General features: G+C 40.5%; 1 protein-coding gene and 1 long non-coding RNA gene across 2 annotated transcripts; one reads left to right on the top strand and one right to left on the bottom strand.

Annotated features, from left to right (window-relative positions):
- Window positions 1-15,387: 15,387 nt before the first annotated feature.
- LOC103939282 (N-acetylglucosaminyl-phosphatidylinositol biosynthetic protein gpi1) lies at window positions 15,388-19,980 on the bottom strand. The gene is given in 10 exon segments (XM_048576539.1): window positions 15,388-15,690; window positions 15,768-15,861; window positions 15,996-16,038; window positions 16,041-16,410; window positions 17,804-17,945; window positions 17,948-18,297; window positions 18,938-19,159; window positions 19,253-19,356; window positions 19,442-19,582; window positions 19,703-19,980. Coding segments are annotated over 10 exon segments (1,704 nt in total). The 5' UTR covers window positions 19,829-19,980; the 3' UTR covers window positions 15,388-15,578.
- On the top strand, window positions 16,417-16,984 carry LOC125473555. The gene is made up of 2 exons (XR_007255405.1): window positions 16,417-16,797; window positions 16,866-16,984. It is a non-coding gene; the product is annotated as an uncharacterized LOC125473555 (long non-coding RNA).
- Window positions 19,981-20,708: the final 728 nt, after the last annotated feature.

The raw sequence follows: 20,708 nt of genomic DNA, 5'->3' as shown, positions 1-20,708 counted from the left end.
TGACAGAATATTCCGTCTCCTTCTCCGGCAAGACTCCGGCGACGTCACCGGAGCCAGCGCCGGAAACTGGAAAAACTTCTAACTTCGTTTTCTCTCTCGTTTCTCAACCATTTTCCACGATTCTTGCACCAAATTAAAGCCTAGAACTAGTAGAACAACGTTATAACATTTTTAAGGCCTAAAAATCACGAGATCTTACCTGTCCACACAAACCAAAATCGGCCAACTTCGAACCAGGCGATTCCAACGTCAAAACTCTGCGAACGAAGCACTCTAAGGCTCCTTGGGACCTCACCAAGTCACCTACGAGCTTCAAAATCCCAAAAACGTGCTAGATTACTTTTGCATGAATAGTAACTAAAACGGACCTCGTCGAATCGACGTGAAAATGGCGATAACCTTACCTGAAAATGGTACCACTGGACTCCTCTCAGCCTCACGAGCACGAAGGTAGTCTTGGTTCCCTCGATCTGCTAAGGTTTGAGTGCGTTTGTGTGTGTCCGTACGTTTTCAAAAGGAAGAGGAAGGAAAGAGGACTCAGGAGAGAGAGAGAGACAGGGAAAGGGACAGAGAGGTAGTGAGGGTGAAAGTGTGTGTGTGTGGCCCAACACATGCCAACACACCATCAAACAACCAATAAACGTAAACGAAACGAACTAGGGGCAATATAGTCATTTCACACGCACGTGTTCGATATTCTCGGGACGGGATGTCACAACCTACCCACCTTAATAGAATTTCGTCCCGAAATTCAAAACAACCAAATATAACCCCTAGTTACCAAAGAACAATCTAGGATACAAATCCCTCATCCTATCCTCCGTCTCCCACGTAGCTTCCTCAACCAAATGATTCCTCCACAAAACTTTCACTAAGTTCACCGTCTTGTTCCTCAAAACCTTTTCCTTCCAGTCTAGTATCGTCACTGGCTCCTCGTCATAAGTCAAATCTGGGTTAATTTCCAAAGGTTGCGGAGGTATCACATGAGATGGATCAGCAACGTAATGTCGAAGCAAGGACACGTGAAACACATTATGCACTCTGGCTAGCTCCGGAGGCAACTCCAACATGTAAGCTACCTCACCAACTCGCTCTGTGACCATGTATGGTCCGATGTACCTGGGACTCAACTCGTCTTTCTTCCCAAATCTCACCACACCTATCCACGGTGAAAGCTTCAGAAATACCCAATCTCCGACCTCATACGCTCTGTCCGTAGCATGCCGATCTGCTAAGCTTTTCTGCCTGTCTTGGGCTGCCTTCAGGTTGACTTAATCACCTGGACGTTCTGAGTAGTCTCCTCAACAATCTCCGGACCCACTAAGACTCTTTCTCCAACCTCTGACCAACACAACGGTGTGCGACAAGCTCTACCATATAATGCCTCAAATGGCGCCATGCCAATTCTCGAATGAAAGCTGTTATTGTAGACGAATTCCATCAAATCCAACCGCTGGTGCCAAGCATCCCCAAACTGCAACACCGAAGTTCGTAACATATCCTCTAAAGTCTGAATGGTTCTCTCTGACTGTCCGTCTGTCTGAGGATGATACGCCGTGCTATAGAGTAGTCTCGTACCCAAAGCTTGTTGAAAAGCCACCCAGAACTTAGAAGTAAATCGTGGATCACGATCCGAGACAATACTTACAGGAACACCATGATATTTCCCAACTTTCGAGATGAACAACTCTGCTAATCGGCTCAAGGAATACTTCTCCCTTACTGGAATGAAATGTGCCGACTTAGTGAGCCGATCAACGATTACCCAAATGCCATCAAAACCATTATGTGTACGCGGAAGCTTGTACACAAAATCCATGGTAATATTTTCCCATTTCCACTCTGGAACGGGAAGCGGCTACAACAACCCAAACGGCTTCTTCCTTTCTGCTTTAACTTGCTGACAAACAGCGCACCTACTCACATACTCAGCTATCTCCCTCTTCATACCCGGCCAATAATAAAATGGTCGAATGGTATGATATATTTTTGTAGCTCCTGGATGCATGGCGTAAGCCGAGATATGTGCTTCATCAAGAATCTCATTCTTTAAATCCAAATTATTTGGCACGAACATTCTTCCCTCTTGCATCAACATGCCATCCGATTCACGAACTCTGAGGTCTCTCCTCCTTCCTTGTTCTCGAGCTTGGATTAGTTCTTGAGTCTGCTCATCAGCTACCTGAGCTGCAAGCACCCGATCAACTAAGATTGGCATGACTTGAAAATTAGCAAGTAACGCCACTTCTCGATCTTCTACTTCTAACCTCACTCCCGTAGCACGCAAGTCCACCAAAAGAGGAATACGACTAGCGTACAACGCATTAATGCGACCCTGAGATTTCCTGCTAAGTGCATCAGCAACTACATTTGCACGACCAGGGTGATAATCAATCGTACAATCATAATCGCTGAGCAACTCCATCCACCTCCGTTGACGAAGATTAAGTTCCTTCTGAGTAAAAAGATACTGGAGACTCTTGTGATCTGTAAAGATCCTACATTTCTCTCCATAAAGGTAGTGTCTCCACAACTTCAACGCAAAGATAATGGCAGCCAACTCCAAATCATGTGTAGGGTAATTCAACTCATGAGGTTTCAACTGACGTGAAGCATAAGCGATCACCCTACCTTGCTGCATTAACACGCATCCCAGACCATTCAAGGAAGCATCGCTATAAACCTCGAAATCACCACTATCGTCCAGGAGTGCAAAAACAGGTGCATGAGTGAGACAATGCTTCAACTGCTGGAAACTCTGCTCACACTTATCATCCCACTCAAACTTAACATCCTTCCTTGTCAATCTCGTCAGTGGTAAAGCAATCACGGAGAAATCCTTAACAAATCTCCGATAATACCCCGCCAAACCAAGGAAACTCCTCACCTCAGTGACGGTTCGCGGTTGCTCCCAATTCTCCACAGCTGCTACCTTCTGAGGGTCCACCAAAATACCCTGAGCAGAAATGACGTGCCCCAAAAACGCAACTTGGTCTAACCAAAACTGGCACTTGCTAAACTTAGCATACAATTGGTGTTCCCTCAGCCTCTTCAACACCAAGGTAAGATGTCGAACGTGCTTCGCCTTCGACTTCGAGTACACCAGAATGTCATCGATGAAAACAATAACAAACCTATCCAAATATGGCTGGAATACTCGGTTCATTAAATCCATGAAAGCAGTTGGTGCATTTGTCAACCCAAATGGCATAACCAGAAACTCGTAATGACCATAACGAGTCTTGAACACTGTCTTAGGAACATCCTCCCTACTGATCTTCAGCTGATAATATCCAGACCTCAAGTCAATCATGGAGAATACACAAGCACCTCGAAGCTGATCAAACAAATTATCGATACGTGGCAATGGATAACGGTTTTTAATCATTACCCGATTCAATTGCCGATAATCAATGCGTAGCCTCAATGTTCCATCTTTCTTCCTTACAAACAATACTGGAGCTCCCCACGGTGAAGTACTAGGCTGAATAAACCCCTTGTCTACTAATTCCTGCAATTGAACTTTCAATTCCCTTAACTTAGCAGATGCCATGCGATATGGAGTCAAGGAAATAGGATTAGTACCTGGAAGCAACTCAATAGTAAACTCCATGTCTCGATCTGGTGGTAAACCAGGTAAATCCTCGGGGAAAACATCGGGAAAGTGTCTGACTACTCTCACATCCTCAACTCTACTAGGAACGGCCTCATCCAACACCACATGAGCTAAGTACCCCTGGCAGCCTTTAGACAATAACCTTTTCGTTCTCACAGCAGAGATAACGCCATGTCTCACCCCACTCTGCTCACCCACAAAAGTAACCACAGGTAGTCCAGGATGATGAAACGTAACTATTTTCCCGTAACAATCAATATTGGCACGATAGAAATGCAACCAATCCATGCCCAGAATCACATCAAAATCAACAATATCTAACGGGATAAGATCAGCTGGCATAACAACACCCTTAACTATCACTGGACACCCTGGGTACACCCGATCTACAATACATCTCTCTCCTCTAGGCATAGCGAACTCTAAATCGTACCCTAGAGGTGTGGGGCGACGTTGCGTCACTTGAACAAATGTATAAGAAATCACAGAATGTGTAGCACCATAATCAACTAATACTCTAGCAAAATAACCAAGTATATTTAATGTACCCATAATCAAATCCGGATTGTTCTGAGCGTCCTGCAGCGAAATATTATGAATACGCCCCTGGGTCTGCTGTCGTCCATCGCGACCTCTGCTCGTCTGACCACCGCAACTCTGAGTACCACGCCCCTGACTGGGCTGACCAAACTGCCTCGAAGACCTTGTACTACTCGAGGCAATCTCTCCCTGCTGAAACTGTCCTCCCTGAAACCACTGAGAACCGCCTACTGGAGCTGGAGGATACGGCATATAGCCGCTAGAGTACTGAGGATAACCACCCTGAGAATACGGGTCCTGGGGATACTGATACTGTCCTGGGGCATAAGGAACAGCATCACCCTGATAGTGATAGGGACCACCTCGACCTGCCTGCCCATAACTACTCGGACCCTGAATCTGCTGGATAGGTGCAGGTGGTGGCAAGAAAGTCTGCTGCGGCTTCTGCTGCTGACTCTGGGGACAATTCGCAGCTCAATTTCCCATCTGCCCACAAGTAAAACAACCACTGCTGCCACGCCTGCACTCACCAAAGTGCCGACTATTACACCTACGGCAAAGTGGGGCCCTACCTCGGCCACCATCACCCTGTCTCTGGCCACGAGCACCACCAGCAAACCTACCTCCACGTCCCTGACCAATGGCGCTGAAACCACCGCTAGAAGAGCTAGAACTAGTACCACCCCTCTTGAAATTCTGAGTCTGACGAGGCCCGAGCAACGCTTGACCTTTACCCTTAACATCTTTCTTCTGATTACCGTTCTTCTCTTCTTCATCACTCTCACTCGTCATGTTTTCAGAGTCCTCAACTCTCAGAAGAACCTCATAGAAATCCTGGTAAGTTTCATAATGAGTAGTGGTCGCCATAGAACGCCATTTCTTCCTAGTACCTAAGCGAAAACGACGAAGCATCTCCGCCGGATTACCAGCGATCTCCAGATGGTAGCGAGACAAATTAGTGAACTTCCAATAATACTCATTCGCTGTCATCTTCCGCTGTTTCAACTCAGTAAATTCCTGCTTCTTACGATCGATGTACTCAGGGGGCACAAACCTTCTCTTGAATAAGTTAATGAAAACATTCCAATCCGTCTTCTGAGCTGGAGTCAAACGACGAAGTTCCTGCTCCCACCAAGCTGCAGACTCCGAACCCAGAAACCACGAGGTCGTCTCAACCCACTTCTCGACTGGAAGATTCCCCTGATTATTTAAAACACGAAAAGTCTTCTCAATGTGCTCTAACCATCGCTCTGCACCCTCATGACCTTCATTACCCTCAAACTTATCCAACTTTAAATTGTACATAGTTTCCAGAGAAGTCCTCTGGGGAGGGCGGATCGCCGACTGAATGGCTGTAGCAATAGCTTCCCACAGCTGAGCAATATCGGGGAAACTAGGCTCATCAGAGCGACGTGGTTCCCGACGAGGCGGCATAGTTCTGACAGAAGGCACCAAAACCATTAGAATACTCACAAAAGATACAGGACTGCCAAACCTAAGCTCTGATACCAAACTGACACACCCCGACCGAGATCAGGGCGTGCTGGCCGTCACGTGGAAGTGACGTAGCCATGTGCACGTGCGGAAGCTAGTAAAAAGTAATATAAAAGCACGAATAATTAAAAACTAGCATACAAAGTAGTAAAAACAAGTGCTAGCGTAAGTGAGACGCTAAGTTCAAAGCAATAAGTCTACAGCAGTCCAAAGTAAAATGATGCGACAACAGTGCACCCGAAGGTGACCCTACATTGGTGAGTGTCTGTCAGAAATGCCGGGAAGCCCTCTGGGGAAACCACCGAACCTGCTAAGCAACTAGAACCTGGAGGGGCGCAAAACAAAAGCGTGAGTGGGCAAAAACAAAGTTTTTCAGAAACCATTTCAAAAACAATATTCTAACCCCTCGCCGTAAAACCTTTATACATCCCAGAAAATAAACATATGCTCGTATATATATAGATATGCCAATCAAGCTCAAGAATATGCCATGTCGAAACCTCAGAATGAAATGCAAGTGCTCAGGTATAAATCACATCAATAACACGTAACCTGGCAGCCGAAGTCACCTAACGTGACCTGTACGGCTGCATATATAAATATAGAGCTCAAATCTCAAACTCAATAACTGAACCTGCCCACGAGTCGGAACCACCTAATGTGGTCTGTACGACAGAACTGTGCACCTAACTTGGATCCAAGCTGAGCGTGTGGTGCGGGAGGTGAACATCACGTGAAGGACTGTGCCCTACTCTGGGCGGGAGCATTAACACCGGGGGTGCAGGTTATGAGCTCTCTAAGCACCTCAAACCACTACTGAATGCAAATATGAAATAATGCTTACCTGGCACTTACCTGTGCATCCATAGCACCCAAATATGCATATGTACATGTATGCAACTAATAATGCACGTAGTGATGCATTAGCAAAAAATAATGTGGTGCATGGCATAAAACAATTCAACCTTTTTAACAATTTCTGGGAAAATATAAGTATATAGGTATATACGGAAACCAAAAGCCCACTCACTGGTATGTGTAAGGGTCGTAACCCCCCTGCCTCGAGAAACCACGCTCGTCCTCGGGGTACGTCTCACCTATATGCGAAAATACTATAAAAACGTTAATTTTAAAGCACATAACCTTCCTTTCGTAATAACTTCTCATACATTGCTCAAAATGGACAATTGAATATACCAACGTGCCCTACACAACCTCAGGATCACAACCATATTTTTAGAAAAAATTTTCACCGCCGCACGTGCCAGCCAAGGCACGGCCACACGCGCCGGCACTTCTAACTTCGTTTTCTCTCTTGTTTCTCAACCATTTTCCACGATTCTTGCACCAAATTAAAGCCTAGAACTAGTAGAACAACGTTATAACATTTTTAAGGCCTAAAAATCACGAGATCTTACCTGTCCACACAAACCAAAACCGGCCAACTTCGAACCAGGCATTTCCAACGTCAAAACTCTGCGAACGAAGCACTCCGAGGCTCCTTGGGACCTCACCAAGTCACCTACGAGCTTCAAAATCCCAAAAACGTGCTAGATTACTTTTGCATGAATAGTAACTAAAACGGACCTCGTCGAATCGACGTGAAAACGGCAATAACCTTACCTGAAAATGGTACCACTGGACTCCTCTCAGCCTCACGAGCACGAAGGTAGTCTTGGTTCCCTCGATCTGCTAAGGTTGGAGTGCATTTGTGTGTGTCCGTACGTTTTCAGAAGGAAGAGGAAGGAAAGAGGACTCGGGAGAGAGAGAGAGGCAGTGAGGGTGAAAGTGTGTGTATGTGGCCCAACACATGCCAACACACCATCAAACAACCAATAAACGTAAGCGAAACGAACTAGGGGCAATATAGTCATTTCACACGCACGTATTCGATATTCTCGGAACGGGATGTCACAATGCATGCAAGTAAGTTCTAGGGATCAACATTATTGTTATACAACTTAGTTGTTTTCAACATGTAAGACGCAGAAAGTCTAGACCGCGTACTGACAGAAACGACCAACTTACCACTTACAGTTTAATAATTACTTTACATATAAAAAGGCCTTCTTTTGGTAAATAAGAAAAACGCTTTAGTTATTACCCGAACAAAGACGAGGTCACGAAGTAATTGCATGTTCAAGTTTTGAAGTTGAGAATTATTGTGAGAACTAGCAAACACTATATGATGAGTCCGAGAAATGAGAAGAGACAAAAAATAAATAAAAAATTGTCTTTGAATCCACGAGATCTCAAGTCACATGTGATGAAAGTTGAGAACCACATTATTCTGTAAGGTTGCAAGTTTTCTTTTCCATATAAGTTACCTAAAAAACTAGACCAAAAGTTTACTTAATTAATTAGAACTGCATGACAACTATTAATATTAGTGAAAAACGTTTCAAGATATCAAATATTTGAAAGAAAAAAAAAACTACATTTATTCTGATAGGATCTTGGATATATATCATTGATCGGTATATGTTGCTTTCCTCAAGTTTTAGTGATTCTTCTCATGCATGTGATAATGGTATTGTGAAAGCGATAGGGAATATAGGATGCCACCTCACACATGTGCCCTCACATGTCCCTGCTACTGTTAGGCCGGTTTCTAATGGCCAACATATATACAACTGATGAAATCAACAGAATCGTTAGAGAGTGAAACATGCAAGAACATAAAACTATTATATATAACAACCATGCATGCACTCACCTCTCATACCCACTTCTCTGTTTGTCCTCACAGGAAGGCATTGCCAGTACCGTAGAGCCCTTTCGATTGGTCTAACTTAACTCAATGCCCGTGACCAATTTTGTTTGCTCCCTCCCTATATCTTCTTCCTCCTGTTTTTTAATTAATTGTTGGAAATGTGTATGCGTGTGTGTGTGTGTGTGTGTGTGTGAGCGAGAGAGAGAGCCTACATGAACAGTATGGGAACTAGAGTTTAGGTGTTGAAATCAGTTATGTTGGTTTGATCTCGTGAACCATACACGTATGATAGTTATGAATTGTTGTCGTTGCTTGGACAGCATCCAAGGAAAAAATCCACAAGAAAACCAAAAAAATGTTGCCAGGCGTTACACTATATGGTGTTGAAATCATTTACGTTAGATTGATCTCGTGAACCATTCATGTATGATAGTTATGAATTGTTGTCGTTGTTTAGACAGCATCCAAGGAAAAAATCCAGAAGAAAACCAAAAAAATGTTGCCAAGTGTTACACTATATGATGTGCATTTAGTGACGAAGTCAGAATTTCATGTGAAGATGAGTCTTTTCACAAATGTAGAAAAATGGCAGGTAATAATTACAAAACTATTAACCACATCATAACACTACTACAATAAACAGTTTTTGCTACAAACAAAAGTTCATCACATAAAGTCAATTTCAGTCGCATAAACATTGGCTCGACGAAAACTTTGTCACACAGACGTCGTCCCGCAAGGTTCTTTCCATGACAAATAATGTGTTCGTCACCTCAAAGATAGAGGAACAAAGCGTACCGTAGCACCAAACTAAAGGGTACGACAGCTTGTTGCCCCGTTGAGTTTACAGCAACAACTAGTCGTTAGGTAAGACTCAGTGTGACAAATTTTTTCATTGAGTAAACATGGATGCTACAAAATTTGTCCCATAAAATTTGGGTTTCAAGAATTATGAAATTTTTGTTGTTCAAGGTGTTGCACGACAAAAAGCTTCCTTTTAATCATTTGCAACGAAGGTATTTTGTTGCGCCAAGGTTTTTTTTTTTAATTTGTTTTCCTTTATTTATGATTTTATTAAATTACATATTTTAATTATTTTTTTTTTGTAATTATTTTAATTAAAATAAACAATAATTAAAAACAAAAAAAAATTATTTATTTATAATATATATGAAAATGTATGTACATGCCGAAATATTTCTCTGATACCCGAATATAACAAAAAATACCAAAATTGACGTCAAGATCTGCTGGATTAGACTACTGGGTGGAGCAACTACGAAACAATTTTATAATACCAACAATTCTACCGTTGCGTCTCCGATTTTGACTTTGTCTTTCGTACTTGTTTTTTTACGCCCTTTTTCTTTTAACTTGAATAGGATCTTTAAGCACCTTGGTTTGAGAACTCCTACCTCCCTCTTCAGTTTGTTTTCTTTTCCGACCACGGTTACCACCTAGGAGTGGGCACAGGCCAGGCCGGGCCCAAATTTGACGGAATTGGACTAGATTGTTTTAAAATGCAATGGGATAGGCCAGGCCAGTTATAGGAAATTTGAGTTTTGGAACTAGACCTAACTCGACCCTTTTAAAACAGGCCGAATCGGGACGGATCCAATCCATTTTTTTTTCCAAGATAGTTGGATTCAATCAACAGCTTCGTCAAACAGTCAGATTCAACAATTATCAGATTCTCCAATTATCAAAATCACAAAAACACAATATTGTGGATACACAATTTCATCAATCAGTTAAAAACAAATAAAATTTCCAAATTTTTCAATCACAAAAAGTGTTCTTCCTCAACACTGCAACAGTGAACACACATACTGATAAACATGTCAGTATTAAGCCACCCCAATATTTGCCTACCAATCCCCAATGCCCTAAATCTAAAAATTCTCATAATTCCAATTTCATTTAAAAACAAAAACAAAAAAACAAAATGCAAAGCTTCAAAATTAGAAAACTAATCAGTCGATTCCATCATCAGATAACTAGAAATTATTAGGTCCACACCCTCCAAATTCCTATATCTAGAAAACCCTAAATCCTAAATCTCTAACAATCAATACCTTAGAAAACTTCGAACAGAATAGCAGAGTGGTGGTCGAGGTTAAGAAGATATGATGGTGATGGTCGGAGTAGGGAGAGAGAAAGACCTCGAGGTCGTACCTCAAGTTCGATAAATTGGAGGATAGAGTTGACAGAGGAGAGACAAAGAGATGAGGGACGGACGAACGAACGAAGTACTACGCAGCCAATGCCATTGCGAATTCGAGTCAAGAAACAAGTTCGATACTTCGATTTGAGTCTTCGAGGAATCGAGAGAGGCGGAGAGACTCAGAGAGAATGAAAATGGTGGAGAGAGAGTAATCTAATGTTTAAGAAATACATGGTGGAGATTTAATCTCATATAATGGACAATTGAATTGGTCCTGCCCGGCGGCCCATTTTCTCATATATTAGGATCCGCCCCACCCCACCCCGTTTCGAGTTTACAATATTTGGACCCGCCCTATACCCGCCCCGAACTGCATGGACCCACCCCAACCCACGAGTACAAGGCCTGTTTGCCTACCCCTATTACCACCACCTAAAAAGTTGAGCTTTATATCCTAGGATTTCGAAGCCCGAGACAGAAGTTGGGTATCTTCCTTCGACACCACAGCCTTGCCAATTAAATCTGAAGCTTCTATTGAAAACTGAGCTCTTTTGGACAAGGTAGAATTGTTGGCGTGTTTGCCAACTTCTTTCCCTTCCGTGTCAAACACAGTGTTGGATTTGGCGGTTTGAAGCCACCTTTTCAGTATGTAACATTCCGGTAACAACTCTATTTGTTCCATTCTCAAATCGACCAATATGTGTCGACAAGGAAGTCCCCAAAACTTCATCTCTTTGCAGCTGCATTTGGCATATCCCGAGATCGTATCAACCACCAACCTCTTCATCTTTGTCACCCCGCAACACTTTCAAGTACTTTGTACAATGCCTTATTGCCATCCCACCACTGTTCCCTCAAGAAACAAGTCAAACTCTTCAATTCCTCACTTAAAAAATTTCGAACATAAATCGTGTGTACAATTGGGCCAGTTGAGTTTCCATTGAGGTGCAAAGTTGCAATGGAGGGGCACGGTTTTCATCATTAGGGTCACCAACCACCTCTTTCTGACATTGCCGTCTAAGAGCTCGATTTATCAGAATGATGAATTCAATCAAAGAGTGCTTCATATGCACATATTGCTTGAAAAAAGAATGACAACTCTCGGCACATTGACTGCTTGACATTCCGACCAAAAAGCGTGCTTACAAAATGCTGGAACCTTCCACACAACTTATAAATGTTCTTAAGCCATGTTTTATTAACCTGCTTATGTTCTTTTACCAACATCTTCCACCTTCCCTCAAATTCTTCTTTGTTTTCAATATCTTATATGCAAGCATGCAAATCCTTGAAAATGTCCTCAACCCAACCCTTGTCATTGAACTTATTAATAATATCATATGCAGTACTGATGAACTGTGGTTGGTAGTTTGCTGACAATAGCCTTTGCTATGACTCCATCTTGATCTATAGTTATGACTTTTGGCAACTCACTCGGTTGAGCTTTAAGCATTTCTTCAAACAACCACTTAAAGATTGTGGTTTTTTCATTTTTCAAGAATGCACAACCCAATACCATGGTTTGACCGTCATTATTAACTCCTAACAAATTAGCAAACATCATCACATACACATTGGTATTGCAAGTGGTGTCAAACACAATCACATCACCAAAATGGCAATAAACTCGTCATGACTTAGCATCCACCCAAAAGGAATACTTAAGTGTCCCGCCTTCATCAATCTCTATCTTGAAATAAAATAAATCATTTTTCTCTTTCTCACCCTCAAAATGCTCCTTCAACATTTTCGCATCATGCCCGATTAGATGAGTTTGTAATTGCTATTCAACGTTATACAGATTCTTGGGGTGCAACCAATATTTCTAATTCCTCCATTTTGCACCTCCAACAAACCCACTTGTTTACTTATGGGAATATTGTCTTATGCACATTGTTCAATCATCACCTTCATTGCCTTTGAAACTCAGCGAAGTGATCTAAATAAGTGTGATGCACTTGACATACGGTGATTGTGTCAATCATTGAAAACTGTTACACCAAATGTTTCACAATCAATTCCCTTATTCAACGCAAGTTTTGCCTTTGCACTCAGTTCTAGCATCTCCCCGCCTACCTTTCATACTAGATATGGGATTAGTATCCACCCTCTTCTTGCCTTGTTTGTAACAAACAATTTCTTAACCAACTTTCACCATACCTGGACTTTTTACTACTATGCTCATGAATCTCAAACCCCGCTACAAGTGCATAATTGTTGTAAAAAGCATACCCTTCATCCAATGACTAAAACTCCATTTCTAATTTCGATTTCAACTCGTCGTCTACCGTTTTGGAAAACTAATTCAACCCTCCCTGCACCACATTGATCCCCCACATGTACATCTTCTCTTTCCATCACAATTTTGTCTATTTCTAACTCATCCCCATCGAATTACACTTCTATGTCTACCTGCTACCAATCTACACAACTTATCACAACCCAGCACAAGTGGTGCACATATGTATCTAAAATCCAATTTCACAATTTCAACCAAGTAAAATCCTAGAATTATACAAACCGAAATGGAATGGAAATTGGTTATACCAGAGGTTCTGAAATTCTTCAAAAAGTCACCTTCACAATCTTGGTTTTTTCACAGCTTCTGGATGAACCACCATTGTCAACTTCAACACAAGCACAGCTTCACATGAAATCGAACCTTGACATTCTTCACCACCTCCCTCTCTCTGCCTCTCTTTCCTGACGAAGACAACCCTAATCTCTCCCTCTCTCAATGACAAAAAAACAGACCTAGTAAACCAAAAAAATTAAAGGTATAAGATTACCTGGTCACTGCCACAATGCAATTTCAATCCAACTAAAATCGGTTCTTCAGCTCAACTCCCTCTCAGCCTCTTTTTCCCTCTTCGGCCCGCCAATATTACCTTAACTATCAGCCTACCCCTTTCTCTCTGGCAACAAGATGCCCAATGAAGAAAAAAAAATTAAAGGTATAACATGATTGGGTCACAGTTACAACACAGCTTCAATCCACCTTCAATATAATCCTCGCCCCAGCTCACACTTTGCGTCTCTTTCCTTCTTAAACATGCGAACTCTCAGCCCCCCCCCCCTTCTCTCCAAATAAAAGATACATAGTGAAGAAAAAAATTAAAAATAATTTAATTCCAACAGATCACACCAATCCAGTTCTACCGTGAGATTAGCAAATCAAGATCGTCTGATTCTCGTCCGCACGCAAGGTCCGTTTCTAAGGTCTGCACCTTAGAAATGGCCAAAGGTCCATATAGATTCATTAAGTTCATTTTGGACTTTTCATATTGGGTGGACAAGTCCAATAACTTTTGACTTAAAAGCATAAAAGAGCAAATCTAATGGAGATTCCAAAATATAAATGTCAAATGTTAATCTGATAATTGATGTGGCAATGTCAAATTTTCTGTACTCTAACCTATATGTTTTTTTTTTCACAAACGATATTATCTACACTAAGAGGAAGGGGTGAACTTAGCCTCATAATGGGCTAGCCTAACCCATATGTTTTTTGTTATAAATAATATTTGTATGACCTATTTTTAAAAAGAAATCAATTAAAATAACTTTTCAAGAATTATAACTGTAGCATTAATGGGATCCACAATAAAATAGTTAAATAATTAATTGACAGCACTTTTTCATATGTTAAATTTGACAGCAAACGACTCATATATCAATCCATGAAGGTTAACATATCGGTTGAAGCTTCTTTCTACCTTTAAATTTGATTGTGTGACATTCCATTTAGAATTTGACATATCCTTTTGAGATGGCTAAACATAAGTGAGGTCGTCATTTAGCATAGGTTCTTGTATACGGAAAAACAAATGGAACGTCGTTGTTTGGCTTAGGTTCTTTTGTAAGAAGGCTATTCATCGTCTTCTTCTCTTCTCGGGTGCTGCCATATTTGTTTTTCATTGTAGTTGCCTAGGAGCTCAGAAGATATCGTTCCAATTTTTCATAAAAACTCAGCAAGGCGGCAGCCCGCCAAGCACTGTCCTGCCAGCCTAGGCTACTGCAGCCTATCTGCCAATTGAGTTTTCCAATTTTTCTGAAATTTTAGCCTTAATCGGAGCGGCTAACCGCTGTCTAACACCTAGGCGGCCGCCTAGGCTGATTTTTAGAACACTCATATGTATCACAAGCACGAAAGTCGACAAAAAGTCAATAATTACCTTAAGAGGCATTTTTGTCATTTCACAATTTCAAAAACTAAAATACACAAAAATTGGAGATTTAACCACGCGTCCAGCTATCTTTTGATTTAGAGCATAGTAAGCTTTTCGCACATGGAAACAAAACAAGAATAAATGTAGGTCGGCATCAGCTCAGTTTTATGCAGCAATCATAGCTTTGAAATGTGTGGGTTTTGCTTCCTTACAAAAGTACTGGTCTACACTTGAGATCTGCAACTTAGGCAGAACATGAAGCTTCCAAGTTTAATACCATTTGGTAACGTTACTGTCTGCTTTTCAGTTAGCTCTCTGCCGGCTGAATTGTGGCCTAACCAAGCCCAACAATAGCTCTGTCACTCGATGTTAGTGCAATGGAAATTCTCCCCCGCACATTTTTTTCTCGACCGAACCGTTCACACCTGTTATCAATTATCTTTGTACGGGCATATGGGCGTCAGCCCGTGACTTGCAGTTGCAGGTGACGATCCCACTGAAAGGAGACAAGCAGTGTTATAGCTCGATTCATCCCAGTTGAACCCTCCACACCTGTTATCAATTATCTTAGGTCAGAATCAACTGGGATCTATCACCAAGAGCACACTTCCGATCGCCTGAGACTTGAATCACGTCAATTACGCAACAGAGCAGACAGTTTAGATGAAACAGATGAATTAACTATAACAAATTTAAAAAATAACTTGGTTTTCATTTACCAAAAAAAACCTTCATCCTACAATCCTTCAAAATTGAATCGGATATGTTGCCTGTACGGTCCTAAACAAATCAATGAACAGAAAAATTGGTTTACATGGGAGAACAAAATTTCAGGTTAGGTTCAGTTAGGTGTTAACTGGCAGCAGCAAGACTGGCTACATGTCACGCTCTATAGCATAGAAGAACTGAATCGCGGCAGAGACGCCAATACTCTTTGTAGGAGATCAGCATCCACGGAAATTTTGGAAGATCAGTTCCAATTGAAGATGGAATCCTGGAATCAATTTATTAAAAATTTAAAATTAAAACAGCCATGAAAACGATCAAATTTGAATTCAATTTTCAACTCACCGTCTGCCAGTGAGTACTCCATAAGCTGCAGTGGCAACCAATGTCCGAGGTTTCCCAGAAAGAACCTTCTTGTAGTGAGGCATGACTATTTGTCCTGGTATATATATTCCATCAATATAGTTACGAGAAAAGCCAAGCCCGAGTAATTAACATGTGAAACTTTCAGACTTAATATACAGCAAACTACAGAAATATCACTAATGCACTAAACAAAGATCAAGCTCTCACCTACAGTCAAGAAGTTACTATGAAGAAATGAAACCACCACAGATGATTTTTCTCCGGTGAGGCCCTTCCGGGCTGCAGTTTCTCTGACAGTGAATTAATATCCCTAGGAGAATCAATTCCACCACTCCAAACAGATACAATTTCAAACCATATACCTGATGGAAATCTTCTCGGCCTCACCAACCAAAGGAAAATTTTGATATATGGTGTGGCATGAATGAAAGATATAGTGACTTCAATCAGTATACACATAAGGCTGATAGTTGTGTTCATAATGGTAAAAAAGATGTAAAAAACAGAAGTTGTCGGTAATAGAAGTAGGAGTGGTGTGAACAGAAGAGATCCAACGATGTGTTGCTTGACAGTGTAGTCATAGCTATCTAATCTCTGACGAAGAGGATTCCACTTTCGGCCCCTGAAAAACATCCAGTAAGTACATGAGCACCTAGATGCAGTAAAACAGCAAAACAATTACTGATAAAGGACATATTTTACTTACCTTCAGCTATATACAATTGAAATTCTAAATTTATAATTGAATTTTGGCCAGGTGCGCGATAAAAAGGGAGCTTTTCTCAGAACACATACAGACGTTATTACATACATATATGAGTATATCAACAGATAAATAGATATAAAAAGCACAGCAATCTCTTCTAGAAACAGGATGTTACGCATACTTTTATTATAAAGGGAAACGTACACAAAGTTAGCGGATCCAAATATTTAACATCTTAGTTACGGGAACCAAGAGGTGATATTAATAAAGTGACTGCAGTTTTGAGTGCACGCTAGTTGTTAGGTCGATATGTTGTAATAAAGTGCGAACAGAGTAAAGCGCCTAAATGCAATGCACTTGAAAGTAACTAGGTCGATATGTTGTAATAAAGTGCGAACAGAGTAAAGCGCCTAAATGCAATGCACTTGAAAGTAACATGCTGTCGGACTGATGCAAGAGATAGTACTGTGGTAAAATTTGACTGCATACATAAAAACATATATTATGCTTCAAAGCACAATTGTTACGGGGTTTCCAATTTCATTTTTTAGTATTATGGGCATTCTTATTGCAGATGGCAGCTGCATATATGGAAAATCTAATACTACCGTACAATCAAATCCGCATATAAAAGCACAGTAGCAACTAGCTAGACAAATAAAAAGGTCAAGGTTAAACCAACGAGTAAAGTTCCATAACGACAGTAATCAGGAACAGAGGTGCCTCTTTATTAGAAGGTTGGCTAATAGCAGAACCAGGTCAAGTCACACTTTCCTTGTAGTTTAGCCTGCTTTCCACATAAATCCCTGTGCTTCTAAATCTTTTCAATTTCATGCCTATCCCTTTGCTACATTTGCAAATTGAGGACAAAACAACTGCATCTAATAAATTAACGGAGTGGTGATGTGGCAAGGAGGTAGATGTCTCTAAACATACGTATCATATAATTTTCACGTTGCCAGACTGATCTACATTTAGTCCTGGATTGCAAATGTAATCAAAATACCAGTGTTCAATTAAAACATATTTCAAGTACAGGGAATTGCAAAATGAGCAAAACTGCAGGAACTACAAGTGTAATTTGACTGAAGAACTATGTATTAAAGACCTACAAGTCCAACCAGCAGGTCCTGAATAAGCATATGACATGTCTTAAGGGATAGAAAATAGGTTGGTTAGAAAAATGACCCTATCGCATGTATACAATAACCAAAAAAAGTAAAAACGGCCTGTATTTTGTTACTGCAGCTGGTGTCATGTGAAGTTTTAAAAACTGAAAAAGGAAGAACAAGACATCACAAAATAATACCTGAAAAGGCGCCACAGAGCTGCTAATGCCTGTATCTGAGTTGAATATAAAAGCGATATCAACCAATGAAGAGTAGACACATGCAACGTTGCTAGTGCAATCAAGTCGATTATCAAAGCAGCAGGTATAGTGACCCCAAAATGATTCCTGATATGGCAAGTCCTCTAATGAAATAAAGAAAGTGGGACACCAAAAAGATCCAAATGGTAGACCAAATCTGGATAGCAGTTAAAGAAATCATCCCAAGAACTTCTGCCAATTCATTGTTTAACTTAAAACCTGCAGGTACCCCCATCAACCACACACAGCCTGAGCGCAATAACTCATTTGTAATGTCACTGGAAAATTTTAATATCCATATGCAAGCAGATTCTGCATGATACAACAGTACCAAACCAAACAAGTTTCCCAGAAGTACATCAACAGCTAAACTTGACCACATGGAATGCTTATGCAATGCAGCTTTCTCCGCGTATTCCACACTTGATAGTGACCTTGCAAATCCAGAATAAGGTGATGAAATAATTGCAGTTTATTCAGGAAAGAAATAAGAGGAGCCTACTACCACAACAACAACAAAGTCTTATCCTACTAAGTGAAGTTAGCTATATGAATCCTAGAACACCACCGCGCTCAGTTTTGCACCAAGTCATCCTCTAGCTCCATGTCTTTTCTTAAGTCATGGCGATGGAACTACCAGAAAGAAAGAAAGAAACGGCGACGGAACACAAGAATGGTGATGAAAAATACGAAACAAACTCTTCAGTAAATGTCTATTGGATATAAAAGGTTACATGTAACACAAGAGAAGTTGAAAGGGTTATTGTCAATGCAGTAAAGTAGTTGATGGAAGAGATCAGGTAAACGGGTCAATCATGGTCTTAAACAAACCTAAATTTCAGTCAACAAAGTACAGATAAAAAACCCTGAACACTTGCAGGGTAGAAAATTTATAAATAGGAAAAATTTCTTATAAACCAAACTGAAGCGAAATCTAATAACATGTTTGGATTTATAAATTTTATCCAAAATTAGAATGCAAATGAAAGGGAATTTAATGCCCAACTTATCAGTCAGACAACTCCACAGGATTCAAAACATATTCCATATTTGCAGTTAAAATTTTCGTCTTACCTCATTCCATTATATTGAAGAAAGATTGGCCAATACAAGATCTGAGAACCACGGATTTTGATATTTATCCTTGAGCTGCTGAATACCTTTACTAATATAAGGTTTATCCATGAGTCTGATGCATAATTCAGAAGGCTATAGAGAAACTGAAGAACAACATAGAATAAAGTGGATATTGAAGCCACAGACATGGCGAATAGTTGCCATGCGAAGCCCAGAAACCTGAAAAGCCACATAATGGGCATTTAAATACTGCAGATAATGCCGGGCATAAAAAGGAAAAGTAGTTGAGAGGCTGAATGTGTGAATAGATACATGTAAACAGTAGAAAAGCACACAAAAGACGTCTTGGGACCTATGCATTTTTCAAAAACAATTTCAGCGGTAGCGGAGCTATTAATTGCCAGAATGACTGTATCCTGCATTTAAAGAATATAAATAGCATATCAGTGTATTAACAAAGAAAAGTCCTAATCTACAAAAGAATTCTTACAATACTCTTACCAAATCAAGGAGTGGTTGCTTTTGGTGAAGTTCATCAACCCATTTGGGTTTTCTCATAGGCGCACTCACTTGCTCAAATGAATTCCAAGGATGTAATGAGAAATGGTGGGCACCATAGGTAGGAGTCTCATATAATATTAGCTAAATTTGATCAAATCAAAAACAGGATATTAATCACCAAAAAATAAACATGATGATCAACTATAAAAGATAGCAGTTAAATTAAGTCCGACACATGCCATTGAAGCATTCACGACTTACATACGTGGACATCACATCGAGACACGAACTTCCCATTCCAGTGAACGTGATGCAGTTTAGGAATCCAAGTAATGTCCTTTCCAATATGTTCTTGAGGATCACATAACATCCGAATCCAATAACCATTTCCCTTGAAATTTTCCCTACATTGTCCTACTGATCCACTGAGCTTGTGGCACCTACAAGAAGAAAGAGATTGATCTTCTTCTATTTGGTCCTCAAAAATTTGACCCAATACACACATCATAGACTTATCCTGAAGCAACACAGGCATCCTTCCATTCGTGTCGCGAAGAATTCCCTGAAAACAATATATGATTTCAATGTACCAATTTCCCAAACCCTACAAAATAAGCAAAAATTCATTGCATCCCAAAATTCAATCAACAAAGAAGCAGATTGAAACCAAACCACATAAATTGCAGATATAAATTATCGAAATCTGATTCGCATTGATTATTTGATGACGTTTATGTACCTGGAGGGTTGATTGGATACCAGAAAGCGCAAGCCCATTGCAGGCGAAAGCGACGACGACGTCGAGAGAAGACGGAGAGGAAGAAACGAACCAACCAAGCAAGAAATTGGAGGATGATGACGATGGTTTCCTCAATGAGAGTTGCTTTGGCCACCAAACCCTACATCTCCTTCCCATCATCGTTGTGAGTATGGTTGCTGATTTCTGGGAGAATAGGAGACAACACAGGGATCTGGGTGGAGATGAAGACGAAGCGTACCAAGAAGCTGTATTTCAAATTTTGATCTAAAAATAATAAAAACACAAAACAAAATTAGAGGTAACTTTTTTTGGTAACATAATAAAAACACAAAGCAAAAGTAGAGGTAATTTCTTTTGTTTTTTGTTTTTTGTTTTTTGTTTTTCATTTGAGAATGCTTGTCTACAGGAAAAAAAAAATAGTTGTTTGGAAGTATTTTTAAAATGATTGAAATTACTTTTTGTGAAAGCGTTTTTAGGTTTTACTTGCTTTTTTACTAAGTATTGATT

Source organism: the organism of the source record quoted next, unplaced genomic scaffold (assembly GCF_019419815.1).
Source record: "Pyrus x bretschneideri cultivar Hongxiangsu unplaced genomic scaffold, Pyrus_bretschneideri_v1 Contig9, whole genome shotgun sequence".
Lineage (NCBI taxonomy): Eukaryota > Viridiplantae > Streptophyta > Magnoliopsida > Rosales > Rosaceae > Pyrus > Pyrus x bretschneideri.
The sequence above is the reverse complement of the archived record's forward strand: the minus strand, read 5'-3'. Positions and strand labels throughout refer to the sequence as shown.